This window comes from Gymnodraco acuticeps, unplaced genomic scaffold (assembly GCF_902827175.1).
Source record: "Gymnodraco acuticeps unplaced genomic scaffold, fGymAcu1.1, whole genome shotgun sequence".
Taxonomy (NCBI): Eukaryota; Metazoa; Chordata; class Actinopteri; order Perciformes; family Bathydraconidae; genus Gymnodraco; species Gymnodraco acuticeps.
This window is the reverse complement of record NW_022991216.1, coordinates 2,996,268-3,012,367: the sequence shown is the minus strand read 5'-3', so window position 1 is coordinate 3,012,367 and position 16,100 is coordinate 2,996,268. Positions and strand designations below refer to the sequence as shown.

Below are 16,100 nucleotides of genomic sequence, written 5' to 3'. Positions count from 1 at the left end.
TGCACTTTAAGGGATATCTTAAATAACAGTAAATACCCTAATTATTTTCTCAAACACAATGGACAGGCTGGAAAAATACATGTTTCACTCAGTCATTGAGCAATTATTAAAGAAGGTCTGGCCTGGTGAAAAGTAACCATGGCTCCCCAGAGTGGTTTAGTAGGAATTAACATAGTACCAAAGTCCTGCTCAATGACACTTGGTGTACACGTGTGTGTGTGTGTGTGTGTGTGTGTGTGTGTGTGTGTGTGTGTGTGGTGTGTGTGTGTGTGTGTGTGTGTGTGTGTGTGTGTGTGTGTGTGTGTGTGTGTGTGTGTGTGTGTGTGTGTGTGTGTGTGTGTGTGCTTTGCTCTCTCTATATGTTTTCTGATTTAAGAATACTGATTAGATTAAACCGTTTTAGACTTCCCCATTTGAGGACACAAGAAGTCATTTAGCATCACTACAATAAAGTGCATGCATATCTAATTCTGTTTATGTTCCAATGTATCAGGTGGGAACTTTAGAAGTGTAGGCCAATCAATGTCTGTCAATAAAACATTTTTGTACGGCTTTAGATACAAAAAAACCTGCAGATGTGATCACCCAGAGTCTTCTCACTGGCGATATATTGTGCTTGCTTCTTTATCTTGCTGATTCAAATAGAGCTTGTTGGCACATGGAAGAAGTCTGATTTTAGGTAGAAATCTCCTTCATTTTAGGTAACAACTACACTTGGTCAGGTTAAGATAAAAATAAAGGATTTTTTTCTGTCAGGAAGCCATACATACAAAACCCCCAAACCAACCATGTCAGGGTTGTGCTCGGCTCTTAATGAGAAAAGAAGAGTTGCTTAAGATGTTCTTTGACGATGAATCCAGAGTTTTTTTCTTTTTTGCATTTACTTTAGGAAGTAGGTCAAAGGTTAGATATGGTGTTCAAGTTCAAAAAGGTTTTCAAGTAACTCAAAACAGCCTATCACATACACCTCGCTTGAATCCTACAGTTCCCATAATGCAACTCAAATTGTGTCTTTCATTGAAGTCTCAGTACTTCCAAAATAATACTTACTTTAAACTCCACACTTTCAGTTTGTCACGCAAGATTTCTGTTAAAAGAAGTTAAACGTCTTGGCTCAATCTGAGTCAACGTTTATTTTATTAGTCTACTACTACTACTACTACTACTACTACTACTACTACTACTACTACTACTACTACTACTACTACTACTACTACTACTACTACTACTACTACTACTACTACTACTACTACTACTACTATACTACTACTACTACTACTACTACTACTACTACTACTACTACTACTACTACTACTACTACTACTACTACTACTACTACGACTACTCCTACGTTTTATTTGTTTCACTCTTTTAAAATAAATGTGTCCCAATTTCTCTGAACCGCTTTTTCGACTGCACCGTTATATGAGGGAAATAGGCCTAATTACACCTTACATCTACCACTGTTTTATACCTGTGTATAATTTTGTTGTAATTTTCTTCTGGTGATGGTCTTATTGGAGGCCCACAGCTCAAGCTTGATTTCTTTATCCCTCCTAGTTCATAAAATGATATATTTGTTATTCAATTCAGGCAGTTTGTGTTACTAAAGGAGATAATGTAGCTTCTAATTTTCATAAATCAATTTCAAGTAGTCTTTATCTCTTTCTCCATATCTTGTTAAATCAGCAGTCTTCATTCATTACCAGTCATCTCAGTCATGTCCTGACTCTGAGCCAACAGTAGATGGCAGTGTTTGTTCATGTGAGCAGATACTGAGGAGGAGGAGGAGAAGGAGGTCCTGTCCTAAAATGCCCTGCAGTGTTGTTGCCTTCAGGTTCCACTCAGCCATAGACCATAAAGGAGCATTAATACAGAATGACACACCTTTTGAGTACTTTGATCAGCCATACCTGGCAATTGTTCTGGAGCTATAAAAACAGCAAGTGGGTCAATGGTGAGAAACAATTGTGCAACATCTGCTCAAGCACACTGACTGAGGATGAACAGAAACATACAAATAGTATTATGTGAGAGAAAAGGGAGTGAAATGGTCTGATGTAGCAGCAATGCAGCAGAATCCTGTAATTAGACATCCTTTCAAAAATCCTGTCTAAAGATGTAAACGTTATATTAATACAAACACAGCAGATTACATTGGTCCAGGGCTCAGTGTAATTAATTAGCTGGATATATTATCCTTCCTTAAACAAATGTGCAGCACTGTCCCTCTGTTATTTATTCCACTGTGCACACAGAAGGTCCTGGCAGCTTATTGCATGAACGATTAATTATCATTTTAATTGCAGAGGTTTCTATTTTGATCCTACTGGACCCGCTAGTAAGCATGCTAATTTCATTATTGCTTACCAACACGATTCTACCCTCAAGCACCTGCTCTCATAATGGCATAAATATGAATGGCCTTTACAGAAGATAAAACAAGTGAGTGTTTACTTTGCACTAGCAGTTAGTGACTTTTCATTAAAACATGTTATTGCTGAGGTGTGCATACAGATGTACATAAAGTGCCATGGAGTTAATGATAGCAACATATATGGAATCAAAGCATTATTACAAAATGTACCAGTCGGTCAAAAATCACACACTATAATTCTGCCATTAGATACATTGGTGGATGTTTATGCAATTGTGATAATGCATTCATACATTTACCCGCACCAAAAGCCAAGCATTTGTTGCATGGAGTTTGTATGTAAGCTCATGGTCAGCCAGTCTTTATGACTATGGAGTTATTTGTGAGTCTTACTCTTCTTTTATATGCAAGATTGGAGGCTGCAGCAAATAGCGTGAATACATTAATCTCCCTCTGAATGTAGAATATCATCTCCTCATACAAACACAAAAGGGACAACGGTTCTGAAAATCACTGATGTTTACTAGTGAATACAAAACTATATTTAACCACAATTGAGACACTCATGTTTGCCCATTTAACAAAACATGTCTTTTTTTCAGACTCAAAATTAGCAAATAATTTGAAATAGATCTCAAAAACAATTCAGAACTTAACAGGCCAGTGTAAGAATAACTTTAATTCCTTTGGTGTCTGCAAACACTTGCATTTAAACAACATTAAAAGATGTGATATATCTGTCAAACTGAAAACAAAATTGACATAATAGTTTAAGACATTTTTAAGTGGGTTAAAAAAATACTACAAGTACCAAAGTCACAGTAAGTGAGTTAAGGGAACACTGAGGCACACATTTCACAGGACAATGAACCCATCACAGAGGGGTGATGAAAGAAGTGTGGGGAGAAAAAAAAATCACCTAAAACAAAGAGAAATAACATATGTATGCATTGCAAGAAAAATGAAGGGTAAACTAAACATTAAATCACTTAAACAGGTTAAACACTTTCTGGGATGTTACAAAAATAAAATCCTGGTAAGAAAAAGGGAAAAAACAACACTTCACTCAGAATGTTGTGGAAACATCATGTCAATATAATTCAACATACATCATCAAAACTAAGAAATTACAATTATTTCACTGTTCTCTTGAATTAGTAAGCTAAGAGGACTGCTTGAACTGTGCACTCCCTCCTTTTGTAATCTGTTTGAGCTCTACAGTATCTTCAGGTTGAGGCACTTGGAAAGAATATGATTGTACTGAGTGTAGTATATTATGTACATTTGTTTTTATTTGTGTGACTTTAAATCACACTCCTTCCAAAACTCCTGTGCTTTAGCCTTACAGATGTTAAAAACAAGTCAGATTTGCTGTTATTCAAGCCACACACTGAAACTGAAAGTCACATGGTCAACATGATCTCTTATTCCTCTCCCAACGAGTGAGTGAATGTTAAAAACGCATAGCAGTACAGTCTAGAAAAAATGTTTTTCAGATCATGAGGTGGCCATGATAACCTAGTTACTGATGCCAGATCAGTATTTAGGCTCCAAAGCTTGATGACTCTGACCCCGAAGAAATGGGCTGGGCCTAATCTCTGATCTAAAGAGAGAAGCTGACCAAGATTAGCCTGGCAGGAATCCATCCAACAACACTGAGTGAGGACAGTGCAGGAAATGTGCCGGAAAACTGCTTTTCATTTTCCTCGTGCTTCCTCAAAAGCATCCTACTCTCGCCTCACTAAAATGAATGCCCTCAATACGAAACAAGGAAAGAAAAAAACTGGAAAATGTTGGAGTCTTCCCTTAAAATGTATCCATGAAACACTTACTACAAAATATCATTTATGAAGCAGATTCACAACTAACCAACGCTACATTTCAATTAAAGGGAAAATAAGATGAATATTCACAGTCAAACATCATTTAGTGAGTTGTGGGCTCATTCTTCCAAAATAACAAACACTCTGCACACACCATGTATCACAACTTCTCCATCCCTGGTCCCACACAACACAACACTCCACATGTTAAGAGAACGACTCGACGACAACGACGGTCCCTCTGCTCCACCAGCACTCTGATATAAGTTAAGGCAGGCTGGAAATGTCCCGCTTTGGGGGGGGGGCCGTCCGGTTTGCAGGCGCCGCCGTTGGCTTTGTCCTCGAAGATCAGCACTCTGTGGAGGGAGAGAGAAATGCATTCATTAGCAAATAAAACACAAACGCACTGGCAATTTTTAAAAGAACACACATTGTCCATACACTGTACGATTCATTCCAACATAGATGTTTATTAATATAAAGTGGTTGATTACTTATTTCTCTCTTATTAACCTCACAATAAAAGCAATCAATCATGATGCTAATTTCTTGTTTTTTTATTTCATGTTTTTCAATGTGATGACATTTGTTGTATGTGTTTTATTAAAGTAAGGGCTGCAACAAATGTTAGTTTTCATTATCAATTTATATATATTTTTTATACAATTATTAGACTTATCATTTGGTCAATAACATAAAAAAAACGGACATCATTTGACGTCTTCAAATGGTTTTGGGTGATTTTGTCTGCTCCTTGATCACAATTTTTTAATTTAAATAAATATTAAAAAGTCAAAGATCTATAGAAATATCGGTTAATTAGCACACACGAGTAAAAAGAGCAGCAACAATTCACTATGTGTACTTGTTTATTTCTAGTCTTTGAATTGTTATTGTACAATGCCTTGTCTTTTTATGCTGCTGCAACAAACGTTTCCCAAACTGGGATCAATAAAGTAATATCTTATCTTAACGCTTCTATCAACCGACTATTTCATAAATCCACTGAAACTAGTATGTATTTAAACATGCAGAGATATAAATACTTTGTTTAATGCCCTCAGCACCATGGAATTGTGCATACAGAAAGTAAAATATAAAGAAGGCCGTAGTAAAAGGATGTGAAAAAGACAAGTATAAACGATACAGGCAGGATGTGCAAGAGAATACACACAGAGCCACAGCTACAGTGTGTGTGAGCGCTGAGTGAGAGGAAAGGAATGAAGGAAAGCACAAAGGGGAGTGAGGGGAATGCTGGTTCAGACTGAACACAGCGGAGTGAGTGATCTGACGGGAGCTATTCAGGGCGAATGCCTGTCTTTAATTTCCTTTTTTGGAAAACTCTGCAAAGCTCCACTAAGCTCTTAAGGAGCCATGATCCCGACCACGAAACGGCCACTCAGCGACTCAGAGCCCGACACAAACACTCTCACTTCTTCTTTTCCTGCACACTGCTGGTGTCTGCTACACAGAGCTGCCTGCAGTCAGTCAAAGCCCCCCCCCCCCCCCCCCAGTCACTGATTTATCAAACAACTCAAATCAACTGTTTTGGAAAATCAAAGTGTACATTCTGTTATTATTCTCTTACTCTATTTTAAATGTATATAGTTGACTTATGTCTTCGTTGTACTTGCCCCTTGCTCCTTTGTATCCCCTGCAAGGTTTTATTTTGTTTTTGTTCTTGGATTATTCTTTTTATTTCTGGACAGTAGTAGGTGTGAAGTCCTTTTCTGATATTACCAGACACCTCTAGCTATTGACTAGTCAATAAAATCCACATTACTCATGAAAATTATCATTGTGTAAACAAGTTAGGAAAAAAATAAATATTGTGATACATGAGCTCCTTCATAAAGCCTAGCTCTACATACAGGATTTAGATTTTTTAGTCAAGATCCCTCACATCCGTTAACCGATAATGCTTGTAGAAAATATAAAAACGATAAGGCTCATATTATGGAAGTCTTTGTAAAAAAGAACTAGTGTGAGTGAGTGTCCTGCCTACATAATCGCACTAATATAAACTCTATTCAAAAGAAGAAGTTAAAAAACTGGACCGAAATTAGGAGCTGACCTCAATCAGTTTCCTCTGATTGTAAGAAGATCAATTGTTGCCGTGCCAAATGCCACAAATATATCTGTTCTAGAGCGTATTGTCCCCTCAACGTCTCCCCCCTCTCTACTCTCTGGAGACAAAAACAGCGCACAAGAGAGGCTTTGTAGACTCAGATATCAGAGAGGGGAGCAGCAGGATGCTTTATGAAAGCCTTTAACCAATGTTTCCTTTCCTAATCAGATCAATGATTACGCATGTACATATTTCATACACTACAACATGTTTGTAGCCAATACAAGCTTACTCAAATCTACTTTTCTTTCATATACCATTTGTGATGTTTCAGTACAGTGGATCTATAAGAGATAGCCAACTCCACAATCCTCTAGATTATTTTGGTGTGAGTTATCCAATTTTAGATTTTGTTGAATGCTCTTAAATTTGATTGAACAAAATTGGCCTCTTGCACAAAGCGCCAAAACAATTCTAAAACTCAACAGAAATGTGCCTTCCTTTAGCGCAGTGATACCTTTGACGGATGTAGTTGGGTATAAAGAAAATAGTCCCCATGTTAAACTGCTGTCAGTAAAGTCTGTGGATTAAGTTGAATAACTGGCTCATGATTTCTTAAAAGAAACATTTAAAAGGTCTCCTATCATGCTATTTTTAGGCTTATATTATGGGTCTCAGATATATACAAATATATAAAAATCTCTATTTCAGGCCTGTTAGAGAACTGCAGGTTCGGGTCCTTAGCTTGAAAACTAAAAAAAGAGGAGGGGGAGCTTGTTCCTGCTCAGAATTCTACCCAGATTCTCAGCTAAATGCTGCAGTGATGAAACGCCATCATGTTCCAAACCACATCAAGGATTATTTCTTAAACAGTATGGAGCTCAAATGCTTTTTCTCTTGCGGGTTTACCACAAGGTGAGTTCCTTTTTGTATTTCCTGCTTTTTTACACATACTCTCTCCAGTACAGGTTAGCTCTGAGTGTTAGCGATGCTTGCTAATGTAAACAAAGACCATATTACGTCCAAAACACGTCAGGCATTGTTTCTGATAGCAACGTTTCTGATAGTGCCGTGGGTCCACATTTCCGATATTACGTCATATCGGACACAAATGTGGATCAGCTCCGCTGTACCCCCGTTTTTAGAGATTTGGGTACGGAGGAAAAGAGAGAGGGTTTTATTTTCTGATACTTTGTGAGTTCCCTGACACACAGGGCAGGGGACACATATTTATGTATAAAATACATCAAAAAGTGCATTTTGCATGATAGATCCCCTTTAAGTTAAAAATAATTCAATAACAGACTTTTTCTGAAATACAGGGTCCATCTTAAATAACTGGGTAATGATTTCTGAGAGGGGCATTGCTTCATCCTCTTTTAACTTCAATGCTATTTAAAAAATGCTTCGACAAACTGAATTAATGACAGACATCCGCTTATTTCTGAAATACAGGGTCTATCTTCTAGAAAGCTACCAAGTGGACTGGAGTGGTGGGGAGGGGATGAAACACTTATAAATAGAGGCTTGGGGATTATTGAATACACTTTCGAAATATGGTAAAGGACAAAGGCAGAAAAGTTATGCATTTCCTCTGCTGGGTGATTGTGGGATTATGAGGATTTGTCTACATGCTGCAGTAAATACACACTTTCTCTCTCAGTGTGACTCAATGCAAGGCTGCTTTAAAAAGGCTTAGACTCACCTCACTAACCCGCGTGAGAACGGAAATAATATACCATATCCACTATAGCTATTCATTTCTATTGTAAAAGTGGAATTTGCTTGACAGAATTTGAGGTTATTTGGTGTTTTTGTCCTATGTTACTGTGGGGTTGTTTAAAACAAGAGACAATAACAGAACAAAAATGTAAGTTTTCCATTTAAATACATAATTGAACATATAATAATAACAATACACTTATTTTCATTCGGTTGATTCCTTTTTTAACTATTAAAGTGTCCAAGTTAAGGAAGGCTTTGTTAAAGTTGCCTTTTCTATATACATTTTGACCTAAATTCACCAAGAATGTACTTTTGCCACCATACTTAGGGGCTTGGTGGTCCATATTTCCAGTGGTAAAAAATATTAAACGTGTCTCCCTGGACTGTCAGTGGTTAATCCGCTGTAATCAGTTACCTAAGCTCCTGATCCCAGCTCAGGATAAGGATGGGTTGACTATGGATAGGTTTGTTGCCATTGAGATTAACGCAGCTCGTGTTAGTGACATCATCATTAGTCATCCCAGTATCCCCTGCTGCAGGAGGAAACAATCGGCTGACACGACACATGATTCACATCCTACACACACAGACCCACAATGCAGCAGCAGGTGGTTTATAGACACCATTTAACACAAAGGGGGTGTGACAAATGTATTACAAGGAAATGTAAAATACTCGCCTGTAAACATTAAGCTTCTACTATTCATACAGCATGTGATGCAAATGTGTGAGGGTTACAACCATTGCCGACAAATGTATTTACGGCAGTTCATTTTTAAGATAAAAATGGACTTATCATTCATTTACTTGATTTTCTTTAATTAGAGCTGATTCTGGAAAACAGAAACGCAGAGTATAAGTTTAGGGCTTTTATTGTGAAAGGAAAGAACTAAAGGAGTGGATCCGCTGTCAGCGTGGAAAAGAATGGTACGTTTTGGACCAAGATCCTGTGTTGTACTTTCATCATCCAAATTAGTATAGAGGAAACTCGTAACACTTGGCCACACTATAGTGCATTTCTTAATGTACTGTCCATTCTGCTTGATGCCTTAATCTGGGGTGTAAATGATCCGAAGAAATCAACCTTCTCCCGACGAAAAATTGCTTTGCTTTTCTTCACGTTCAGTGTAAAAGCTACCAAGACTTAAATACTTATAGAAAAAATATAATGCTGTTAAGATTAATTGGACAAAAAAAACCTTCTTCTGTGTAAAGGCCTTAACTCTGCAAGTGTGTACAAACAGTTACTTACAGTTTGAGCACCGCTGAGCGCTTGCCCAGCATCATCTTGACGAAGTCTCTGTAGTTGATGGTGTTGCTGCTGCCGCCCGTCACCTCCACGATCATCTTCTTCAGCTCCAGGTGGGTCTTCGGGACCCCCATCTTCTCCATCGTCCGCTTTAGACCCATCATATCTGAGGAGGACCAGTCACCAGGTTAGATATTTATCAAGGCGCAAATCTGTATTCCTTACAAATATTGGACTGTAAGGAAACCACAACATTATCGAAATGCTTAGTTTTATGTATCTTAAGCATTTTGAATGGGCACATCAGTAATTCCACACATGCTCTGTTTACTCTGCATTACGTGGAGAACTAATATGGGCCTGGAAGAGTCGAAAAATGTACATCTCAGTTGTTACAATGGAAAGAATGTAGTTTTAGTATGGTTAAAAAATAAAAAACTTGATATCAGGTGGGGTTTGGTTGTATTTGTCTGTTTAATGAGGAAGATTGGTTTTGTTTACTTTAAAATACTAAATAAAAGCTTGGGGAACATATTGAACTTACCTCTGGAAAACAGAGATGAAACTACACAAACCTTCCCAAATACATGAAATATATATTGTTGGTTGTTGTTCCGACATCAATCAGTTGGAAAGTTTTAACATACTGCATTGCCCAACTCTAATTTAAATGCTGATGAAAGCACTAGATAAAAGTTAAGGGATCACCAAAGTACTTCAAATTCATCTTTTGGACAGCATGGACATCTGCACCTACTGTTAATGCAAGCTAATTATAGTTGTTGAGATGTTTCAGATTGGACCACAGTGGGGGACCAAGCAACTGACATTACCATCTGTTAGCCGCTAACGTGGCTACAAACAACGCAAGTTGACATAAAGGACAATCGGCAGCTTCTCTCTACCTGCAGACAGACATCATGTCCGACTCACATCTGCTCAGGAACACCCTCACAGCGGTGGACAGTATTGTCTTACTTTACATACAGGAAACAAACATGACACACAAGCCTGTTACAGGCCTGTGCACAGCCGAACAGCCCCCAACACACACAGTATTAATTACTGCTCCCTCATGCAGCGCTGCACAGGGGTCAGCTGACAGTTGTTATCTGGTACAGTTGTTGTTGTTTTAGTGCAACTATAACTCACCAATCTCTCCTTGGTCATTCAGGTCAAACTCGGCATATTTATCTGCAAAACAAAACACACACACATAAGAGATTATTATACACACACACACACACCACATCGCCTTCAGCAACATTTAAACAAACAAATCACCAGCTGGCATCTTACATGTCAGCAAAAGTGTTAACAGAGACCTCAGTGTCTAAAAGGACAGGCACTAACAGCTGATGATGACAGGTGTGTTTTTCTGTGTGTGTGTTTTGGATGTCTGTCAGTGGTCAGCAGCTGAGTGGGGTTGACATCGGAGACATATTAGAGTGAGAGGGTCAGGAAGTTAAAGGAGAACTCAGAGTTCAAACACAGCACTAAGGAAGGAAACCAAAAAGGCTTGGCTGGACAATTTTAAGACTTGGATACAAATGTTGCTCTCTCAGTCACAAATGAAATCTGGTGCTACTAGCCTGCAGAAAAAACACTTATGAAGATCCCACATTAATGAAGTATAATATTGCAACTTTTCAGAAAGTAAGAATCGCATTTGGAGCCTTCTTGTACAGACTCAATACTTTTTTCCTGATTCTAAAAATGTGCAAAGAACAATGTAAGTTTCCTGCAGATGGCCATTAAGCTTAAAGGAATAGTTGGAACGTGTTTAAATAAAACTAGTTATCTTCCCTACTAAGAGTTATACGAGAGGACCGACACCACACTCGTATCTGCTGATAAATAAGGAGCTGGGGTCAGTTAGCTTAGCATAGCATAAAGACTGCAAGCAGAGGGAAACATGCTAGCCTGGTTTTGAATGATGGTTAAAGAAATAGCGGACACAAGCCATCGTGTTATAAAAATTTTCACTTTGTAAGGGGATGCTCGTCAAACAATCTTTAAATGGGAAATATGTTCTCTACTACAATGTATTTTGGTAATTTTAAGTCAATACTGACAAAAGAGAAGAGGAGTCATTTGACTAATCTCATAATCAACCTTTAGGCATTCCTATTAAGTTCATTATGTGGTTATCTTTAAAAAACAAAAAGAAACATTCCCGCTTCTTCCTACATTTCAGTATTCTCTTTTGTCCAGAAGACCACTTCAGTCAGATTACACTGATTTCTGTCGCACAGTGAAAGCTCTGTGTGTGTGTGTGTGTGTGTGTGTGTGTGTGTGTGTGTGTGTGTTGGGGAGGAAGAGAGAGGACTGTGTTAACCCAAGGGGAGAGGGACAGGACAATGCTAACCCTGTTCAAAATCTCTGAGAAAGGGGCCTCCACACACACACATCTACACAGAAACACACAGCGAGCTTTTGAGTGGGCCACTTGTCGCAGAGCAGCCTGTTGATCATCTGCAGACAGAAAATGGCTCGACCAAACTAAAATGTCTTTAACGTATCCTCCTGACCAAAATTCCTTCAGCAGAGGATGTAACAAAATACATAACAGCCATTTTATGACAATATTTTGATTTTGATCTGCTTCTGTTTGACATCATAAAGATGTCTGCTGGTAAGTTTGAATACTTACAGTTGTGGCAGATATCATTTGAAGGGGCTTTTCATTTAATGAAATAGAACAAACCCTGGTGATAAATAGTTGAAATAACTTCCCCTGCCCGGCCAACAGATAATAAACAATGAACTTTTTTCCCACACTTTTAAAAGACACTGATCCTACAGTATGGCCATACAAAAACACACCATGATTATTTGAAAGGAGGCCCTGTTGTGCTTTTTGGGGTTTTCCCTTTCCTGGAGTGTGTCATACTGAAAAGAAATGCAGTATGAGAAAAATAAAGACCTTTAAACATGTCACAGTAGAGACACAAAATATGAACCTGAAAATAAGCATATTAGGACCCCTTTAATAAAACATGTTTTAAATGATCATTCCCCTTACTATATCGCAATCATCGCAATATCAGTCATAATAAATAAAATTAGTTATTTTGTCCCGAATTGTACAGCCCGATAAGCATCCTTCATATTACAGGGTATATGCAGGAATCCTGAAGTCAAATGTAAAACCTTTAAAGACCTTTTTTAAGACCCTTTCCACACATTTTAAGACCTCATCGCCACTTCGAGTTTTAACCGGTTACCTTGGTGACACACTTCACCTCACATTGACTATATACAGTATTGATTGTCCTTCCTCCTTATCTTCCAACCATTTGGACGCAGTCTTGCATTTCCCCATAACGATGTTGTTTAACGGACCTTCGCACGCTTTCAAGCAGTGAGCGTGCGATCTCCTGTTCAGATTAGGGCTGCACGATGTTTTTCTGACAAATATTGCGATTGCGATTTGCGATATTTGTTTTTAAGCGACCCAACGGAAGTTTATTGTAAAAGGCGGCCATATTACATTACATTACATTGCATTTAGCTGACGCTTTTGTCCAAAGCGACTTACAATAAGTACATTCGACCAGGAAGACACAACCTTGAAGAAAACAGAATCATATAAGTATATCAGGTTTCATAGAGCCAAACATTTCAAGTGCTACTCAACTGGCTTTAGGTAATCCAGTCCTTTATTGGTATAAAAGTGCTTCGTTAATCGTTCTAACGCTTACGTTCATATCTCCGGCTAGGAAGGTCGCATCAACGTACTCCCGTCTCTAGCACCCCCGCAGCTTGAGCTACGAGTGAAAGAACTAAACTTACATGAAGCTTCCGTTGGGTTGCTTTAAAGTCAAGCTTCAGTTTAAGATTCACCCTGTAATAGAAACACGTGATGGAGCATTACTAACCTGACTCGGATGCTTTGTTTCACCAAACCATCTAGGAGAGCTCCATTGGAAGCCGTTTGGAAAGGGCAGGCACTTTCAAAAATACTTGGCAGGTGATTGGATCAATCTGTCTATCACCTTCTATCATGGGCCACTTCTGATTGGTTAACAATGGCTGGTACATGTGGAGCACAGCACTTCTGATTGGTGTGGATGACTGACACACAAGAAAAAAGTTTAAAAAAAGATTTTTTTTTGTTTTGTTTAAATCGCAGGCTTTGCGATTTGATAATCGCATAATTTAAAATCGCGATTTTGATTTAAAATCGATTAATCGTTCAGCCCTAGTTCAGATGACGTCAAATCCAACGGGATGCCATAAATAAACTACACAGAATCACACACCTACGCAATGATTACATTCAGGTAAACTTTAGAATACAACCTCTTTGGATCATTTATATTAGGGATGCTCCGATCGTCAATTTTGGGGCCGATCGCCGAAATCAGTATCGGCCGATACCGATCTTCCATTTAAAGTGATGTTTAAAACTCAGTTAATGGGGCTCATTCACTGGCGCTTCCAAAAACAACAATCAACTTAATTATTACATTCAAATGATGTACATTATTCAAGTTCTCCGCTCACCGTTCCGTCACAGCGGGCGGAGCTGCAGGATTTCTGCTTCACACACGTTGCATTCCGCTATTTTACTGTCTTTTTCGGACACCTTAAAATACTGCCAGACCGGTGAAGCCATTTTGGCGAGCTTGTTTTGCCGCGCACAGAGAAAAGTGTCATGTATTTTACGTCATGCGATCGGCTCTCGCGATCGGCATGTTTAGAGAGCACCGATCGATCGGTGGAGTGTGAGTATCGGCCGATCTCGATCGGTGACCGATCGATCGGAGCGTCCCTAATTTATATACTTATTGAAAACAAGCTACAAAATGTAATACCTTGGAAAATGCCATTTGATACTTTTTAATAGCCATAATTTTTGCTAAATTGATTTATGAACTTTTTATACTTTTTAAGACCCCGCGGACACCCTGTATAATAAAACAAAAATGAATAATTGAAAAAAGTAATTTGACCCTTAAAGTAGGGTATGTTTATAAATGTTATGGTCATGAGAATAATTGATGTGATTTGGTTTGTGTTTAAAAGCTGTGTTTAGTGACCTCTGGTTAAGTGGAACAGTATGAAACAGAAGGGGAATGACAGAAAGTAAAAAGAGCGATCCTCAAGGGAACTGGGTGTCAGTTCCTCTTTCAGTTTATATATTGCTGCTCCATTTCCTCCAGCAAGCATAGATTATAAGTAGGACAGTTGGCATGTTCCTCATATGCCCTCTATAAAATGTTTTTTAAAAAGCCTTATGTCGCTGATAATATACTTTGTTCTCTACATGCACCCAGAGCCTACATGTGTAATATCAGAGCAATGGGGAGGAGATCTTTGGCAAATCATGTCCTTTTGTTCCCGCTTTTATCTCCTCACAGCAGTGATGTTTTCTATCCCCAGGAGCTATGCGTTTACCCAGCATATTTCTGAATATTGTAACAATAAGCAGAGGAACGCCCCTGCACATTCCTGCAGGGCCACGGAGGATTTGGCCTTGCAAAGCTCTCAGAAATCTCTGCAGTCCGTCTTTCCCACAGAGAAAAACAAAATGCTGAAGACTCGTGTGTGTGCAAACTGCCAACAAACACACATTTTCAGGCGAAGACAAAAGCCAGGAAAAAGGAACACACCCTCACAAAGACCAATACTTAGATACTGAAACTACTGATGGGACGGAGGGGATTTACTTACTTTTGAGACCTTCCAACTTTTCCGCCAGGTCTTCTTCATCCCTGTATTTCTGGTCTTCCAGGTATTCCTGAAAAAAAGAGAAAAGGGGTGAATACACTGAAAGTGATCAGGAAGGAAAACAAGTTTGACTGAAACCCCTGAAAAACCACAGACTTGTTCTTTCCTTCACCACAAACAAAGGTTTAGTGCAGCACACGATTGTAGGAGTCTGTATTTGTGTGATGTCTACCAGGGGCTGTTTTTAAAATCTGACTGCTGCAGGAAGGAAGGATCATGGCATGTTTTCTTGTTTTGTTTTATGTATACTGTATGCAAATAAACGAGTTTGTAATTTGTATAAAGTACATGTAGGACAAACCAGGTCAATAGATACAACGTTTTTAAAAAACTGTCACATTTCTTAAATTCTCCAAGAAACTTCAATATGCTTTTAGTCAAACTACACAAAAATGAAACAAGCCCACGCACACATTAAAGCCTTACTATCCTACACTACTCGGTCAAAAGTGTCTTGGGAATGATGACTCACAGTCTTAAGATGTCCTTCCCCCTCACATTGTCATTACTTATGTTCATTAAGTGGAACACCTCACAGGGGTGTAAGAGGAAAGAGCCTGCAGGGAGCCATCGTAATGAAATGATAATGATGCAATCTGCCATGTGGGAGTGAGCCTCCATCCTCACCGAGAGGAGGGGAGAGAGGGAGGAGGGGAGAGAGGGAGGAGGGGAGAGAGGGAGGCTGTTCTCTGCACTGACCTCTGCGTGTCAGTCAAGCATGTCATTAGGGTGAGGAGGGTAAACGGCAACGCCACAACTGGATGTTTATCAAAGACGCCTGACTCAGCCTGCTGAATCACTACTGAGACACACCCCCCCCCCCCCCCACATGAAGGAATGTCCTCTCACAGTCACAGTGCATCTTGATCGAGTGCTGAGCCAGTATTACTCATGTCATATTAACAGTAACGTTCATGAATCTAAATATTGTTTGGACAATGACCCTAAGAAAGACCCATGCTCTGGTCATATTCTAGGACCTATTGTCGTTTAAAATAAAGCCTTATTTATTATTGCGCGAACCAAACCAAGCAAGGATTTGAATACATTTTTGGGTTATAAAATATCAGAAGATATTGAGGGATGTCCATCACAAATACTCAAAGCCCAACCCGATAGAAA

General features: G+C 38.9%; 1 protein-coding gene across 1 annotated transcript in view; it reads right to left on the bottom strand.

Annotated features, from left to right (window-relative positions):
• Window positions 1–2,878: 2,878 nt before the first annotated feature.
• The window catches only part of aif1l (allograft inflammatory factor 1-like), a 38,734-nt gene continuing 25,512 nt past the window's right edge, over window positions 2,879–16,100 (bottom strand). The window contains 5 exon segments of the mRNA XM_034238987.1: window positions 2,879–4,503; window positions 4,505–4,556; window positions 9,246–9,408; window positions 10,395–10,436; window positions 14,922–14,988. Coding sequence (XP_034094878.1) covers window positions 4,468–4,503; window positions 4,505–4,556; window positions 9,246–9,408; window positions 10,395–10,436; window positions 14,922–14,988 — 360 coding nt within the window. The 3' untranslated portion in view covers window positions 2,879–4,467.